The sequence below is a fragment of the Histoplasma capsulatum genome, genomic scaffold (assembly GCF_000149585.1).
Source record: "Histoplasma capsulatum NAm1 scaffold_6 genomic scaffold, whole genome shotgun sequence".
NCBI classification, from domain to species: domain Eukaryota; kingdom Fungi; phylum Ascomycota; class Eurotiomycetes; order Onygenales; family Ajellomycetaceae; genus Histoplasma; species Histoplasma mississippiense.
This window is the reverse complement of record NW_001813977.1, coordinates 1,501,060-1,506,081: the sequence shown is the minus strand read 5'-3', so window position 1 is coordinate 1,506,081 and position 5,022 is coordinate 1,501,060. Positions and strand designations below refer to the sequence as shown.

Below are 5,022 nucleotides of genomic sequence, written 5' to 3'. Positions count from 1 at the left end.
GTAACTGATGCCATCTCATGCTCATACAGTAGCTTCTTTTGGTTTCCAGAAATAATTCGCAATTCTATCACAGTAAGAGCTACTTTTCGCTCCTCGTGAACTAGATTCGCTCGCTACGCTCAAACTCGCACTGGATTTTGTTCGACGAAGGGACAAGGTTTTCGGTCGTGCAAGGAAAGGATTCCATTGAGTCGCATTCCAATGACTGCTTGGGCCACCGATAGTTATGCAGTAGCCAATATTTGACGCAGCTGTCAGTTCGAAGTCGCTTGTTCGATAGGTGCGTCAGAGGGTAATTGGTTTCGTTTCGTCTCCCGTCTCCTGCTTTCTCATCTGGAGGTGAATGACCGAGCCGCCGCCGCTTTCGAAACCGCTCGAGTGGGCGCTGAAGTGGCTCAACCTGCTTACGCTTCCGGTTATGTTCATGCAAGAGCTATTCTGCAAAGTTAGCTTCTTCTTGAGAAACCTGGCATGCTATGGCTGTCGTACAGTACCTCCGGGCCGATTCGTGGTCGGCGGGGATAAGACTCTTTGCTCGATGTCACACTCATCGGCTTGGTGTGTATTGCAAAGGCGTGTGATCCTTCGGCTAAGAGGATGTGGCCGTCCGTACCGATGTTTACCTGTCGATTAATTATCAGTGAGAAGTAGGCCGGCGCGAATCACGACTCTCACCGTGGGGCTCTTTCTTTCCTCTGCACACGTGTTGGGCCACGAAGCCATTTATATCGGTGGTGTATTAATAAAACAGACTTCGAAGCCTGCAAGAAGAGTGACTCGATAGCACTGCGACAAAGATTGGAACAGTCCACTGGCAACGACAGCAGCGGAGATGGCTGCATTTCCAGGATGACTCACATATGCTTCAATGTGGCCGAGGAGAATCCATTCCAGCCAAAGATGATGATCATGTGATTTTGGTGACCAGCCAATGAGAGGCAAGCAACGGGAAAAACAGGGGCTTGATTGCTGCTCAATATGTGTGGAGCTAATCCAAACTAATTTGGTTGCCTGCGCGAATCACATGGTTACTGTTTTACTGGACCAAAAGGTAAGGCGGAATTTTTGGGGTCTGAACGCTCTATTTGAGGTTGAATGGGTTGTGGTGAAGACCGTGCAGACTGCCTGATGCATTGGTGCCCAACAATATTGTAGACTAGGATTTCCATATGGACTATCTTTAACCTGATCCCGCGGATGAAGATAATTTCCGTATCACATGACCATACCCTGTATCATGACATAATTTATTACCCCTCAACAATTTTTTTTCTCTCGTCTCAGAAATGGTTCTGACCACATGGCAATTTGTCAACCACCTTTGGATTTTATATTTATAAACACGAGACACTGCTCAAGTGTTGATACTTAGGTTTCACTGGTATATCATAAACTGTAGGCTTCGAGATCAGAGCGGTAATCTCACTGATTCTTTACTCTCACTTCATGCCAAAAGCCATTGATGAAGCTAACTCTCCTACCTTCCTGCAGTATATTATCGAAGCACCACGGCACCCCCATAGGCTCTCGGTACAGGCGCTACATTCATTCGCAAATACGTTAAGAGACCTATTAAGTTTTAGACATAAAACTACGCTGAATCATATGTTTACCGAAGAGAAGGACGGTCGGTATCAGTGACCATTATGACGAGCGGGCCTCTTCAAACAAAGGACGTCACATCCATTGCCGAAGATGACGATGGACTTAAAACAGTGTTTAACGAGGAGGTACTGCTCTTACCAAGGCCGAGTTATTGAACGCCCAGCTGAATAAATCTATAGACTGGCACGAATGGCATTGTGGAAGGATGGATAACTCCGGTCAAGGTTTTGCAACGCGGTCCCTATTCCTGCGTTTCGGCGGTCGTTATCAAATTCAAAAGTGGACTTGGGGCAGTCCGCATTTTTGTTAACGACAATGGGTTACACCGAGATATTGCAGCCTACGAGACAAAATCCGACGCGGAAGACAAAGTGACTATGATATTTTTGGAACCCAATTACTATTGCTGGTTGATGGGTTACGCCAAAGTCAGGTTCATTATGAGCCCCGTTTCGAAGCAAGTTTTGTCTGATTAATGCTCCTATGTCTGATGAGCTATTTTGTTCTGATTTGTGTATTTTTCCATGATTTTCACGCATATATGATAAGGAATAGAAATGAAAGGTAGCCATTCAACTGCATGTGGAAACGAGATGAACAAGTCGTTCGGATGTCCTTCTTTCATGTAATCGCGGATAATTTCCATGTCTGCAATGGTGACAGGTAAAACCGTTGAGTGAGTTGAAGTGATGGCTGCAGAGTCGTTAGAGCAGGCATTCTTTCCAGTGACGAGCTGGTATACGTACTTTGAGGCTGGAGATTCTCGCTTGACGGCTCGGCCGTCGCTGTTACATGCCTGCGCTTTGGTGAGCGCAATTCGGTTGAAGATTTTTCGAGTGCTAATCGTCCATCAGTGTCGTGCTCCGTGGTCGCTAGTGTGTCTATCTAACCTTTCAGAAACGTCTCATACTTCCTTGATTCATGCAGTGGCGCTTCCGTGGCCAGCACACGTAGTATTTTGAATATCTGAGACGGCCACATCTGTGCGCGGTCCAAGTCCACGTTGGCGGTAAGGAATTTGAAACGATCCTGCGCCATCGAACCTCCCGCCCAATTCACTGGCTGTAGCGTTGTTGCCCAAAAAATGATACCGTCAGGGCTAAGATTGGAAAGGTCGTCGCATCTATGACGCGTTATTTCCTTTCTTCCTTTGGTTTGACGAGAGTCGAGATTCGATAACTTCGGGCCATGGAATATGAGTTCGATGTTTCTTCTGAATATTGTTTCGTTAGGTAACTGCCCGCTTTCGATGAGATCGTCCCTTTCTGATAACATTTGTGAGAGAAAGCGATTATGCTCTGCAAAATGTGCTTCCCTCTTCGATTGGATCAACACTGTAGTTCGAGCGATAGCCTCGGATATCTTCGAGGTCAGAGTCTCCAAAATTTCATATTGGTCACTGGTAAAATCGTGATCGCTTTCAAATTTCCCAGCTATCAAGCTCGCTTTTTCGGCGAGGGAGCTCAATTGTCCACAAAGAGGGTTTGGTGGCATGTTTTATTGGATAAATCATTTAAAAGTAGTTGAAAGTATCACAAAGAAAGGCAGCAGGGTGAAGTTCGACACGTCTGCAAAGTGCGACATGCCGTTAAAAGGCAGGTCGCACTTTTATAACGTCAGAAATAGGCACAGGGTGAATTAATCCCTGCTTGCCCTTTTTTGATACAAGGAATTTCCTAATGAGGCGTAGGCTTGTTCAGTCATCCAATGAGACACTCCATGCATTTACACAAACGACTTATTGTTTTTCCAGCTTGGCCTAACTGAACAGGAACAGCTACTGCAAGTTACGCGCAATTTGTCACATGTGTATTGGATCAGATATCATCTTGCCTCGATTGCACAGTTGGTAAAGCAAATTTGTGGCGTATGGCGAGATGGGTTTCTAGGTTGGGATGTACAGCTTATTCTACGTCTAGATATGCACGCACGGCTCGACCAAATCATGTCGACGGGGTCGAGACCATGTATCCTGGGAGCGACGGCCATCTCCTCTCGTATCCATTGGGTCCAAGCAGAAGAAGACGGGGAAAGAATAGGTGCTGGGAGTGTTGGCAGAATGGCTTATAAGGAAGCACGAATCCCCCCGGAATTCTGAGGCAATGAAGACACTCACAGACCTCATCAAGCCCAGTTCCCCAGACCAGTTTCCAACACTTCTTTATCCATCAACTACCACGATGCCTCAAGCAATGAAACTCAATGGCAAGTCCCCTGCCACTCCCCCGCTATCCCAAACGCGTCCATGTACCCCTATCGATGAAAGTCCCCAGCATTGTGTTGCTCAGCCGCCCATCACACAAGAAGAATTGAAAGATCTGCTAGAAGTCATTCGCGAAGTCAGGGCAGCGAAAACACGCTCCTCCCTGGACCCAGGGAGCGAGCCAGCCGACCGAAAGCAAGCTAGCGATGAAGACCAAAATGAAGATGAGAAAAGGGTTCGCGCTTCAAAGATAGATTACAAAACCGCCAATGGAGTGTATGCTGACATCCATGTGAACGCCAGTCCAATACAGCTGGTACCAGATTGGAAATAGCTTCCCGTTCGGCAGTCAGATATCGCGCGTCGAGACCCGAGTTCAAAAGCGTTATGGAAGTGTATGACCCCAGTATACCTCTCACTACTCCTCGACTGTGACTGACAGCGAACCAGTTGGGACAAAGCCATATCAAAGTACAAAACTATCGAATCGATTGAACAGGACGATACCGTTGATGCTCTGGATGAATATGTGTTTGTTGTCCGCGAGCATATCGGTAAGAGAGAGAGGATTCCCTAATCAGGCAAATTCTAAAATGACTTAGATAACGAGTCGAAAGAGTCGACGTCATACATTGATGTTAAATCGGAGGTGTTGCGTGATATCCTGCGGGGGATGCTACAATATGCCAAGGGAGTAAACTTAATGGAAGATAAGCCGTCGGTGAGTGAAACTCAAAGAAGAGGAAATATAGAGACTAACACAGAACCAGATTGAACAAAGAACCCTTTTTCATTTCTTGCCGGAGCTCTGTGAGCATGCAGAAAAGCTGCGAGTGACTGCAGACTCCAAACCCCAGGGTCTGGAACATCTCCTCTTGCTTGTCAGACATATCAAGAGTGCATATGCTGCTACGAAACAGCATCTCACACCATTGTTGCAGTCTGGGCAGATCAGCTATGACCTTCTCTGGGCGCTCTTCAAGCCTGGCTCACACGTATATACCACGTGTCTGGGCACCGGGCAAGCCGCGATGTGTCATATTTGACGCTGGAGAAGAGGCCACGGAAAAAGGAGTGCAGTATTAATAAACTGGAGTGCCGGTACTTGGATTATGATGGACAGGTCTTTGGCGAGGTAGGAATCGAGTTTGGTAATATTCAGGTTCCGCGGGTATTAACCGATGCACACCCTTGAAGCATTTCCACTACACCAC

General features: G+C 46.8%; 2 protein-coding genes across 2 annotated transcripts; both read left to right on the top strand.

The window, feature by feature from the left end:
* Window positions 1-1,646: 1,646 nt before the first annotated feature.
* Window positions 1,647-2,081, top strand: HCAG_06776 (predicted protein; the record flags this gene model as incomplete). Its single annotated transcript, XM_001539121.1, has 2 exons — window positions 1,647-1,730; window positions 1,785-2,081. The coding sequence occupies 2 exons, from the start codon at window positions 1,647-1,649 to the stop codon at window positions 2,079-2,081; spliced, it is 381 nt and encodes a 126-aa protein (XP_001539171.1).
* A 1,704-nt stretch (window positions 2,082-3,785) lies between these two features.
* Window positions 3,786-5,003, top strand: HCAG_06775 (predicted protein; the record flags this gene model as incomplete). Its single annotated transcript, XM_001539120.1, has 6 exons — window positions 3,786-4,084; window positions 4,122-4,203; window positions 4,281-4,362; window positions 4,411-4,529; window positions 4,579-4,803; window positions 4,932-5,003. The coding sequence occupies 6 exons, from the start codon at window positions 3,786-3,788 to the stop codon at window positions 5,001-5,003; spliced, it is 879 nt and encodes a 292-aa protein (XP_001539170.1).
* Window positions 5,004-5,022: the final 19 nt, after the last annotated feature.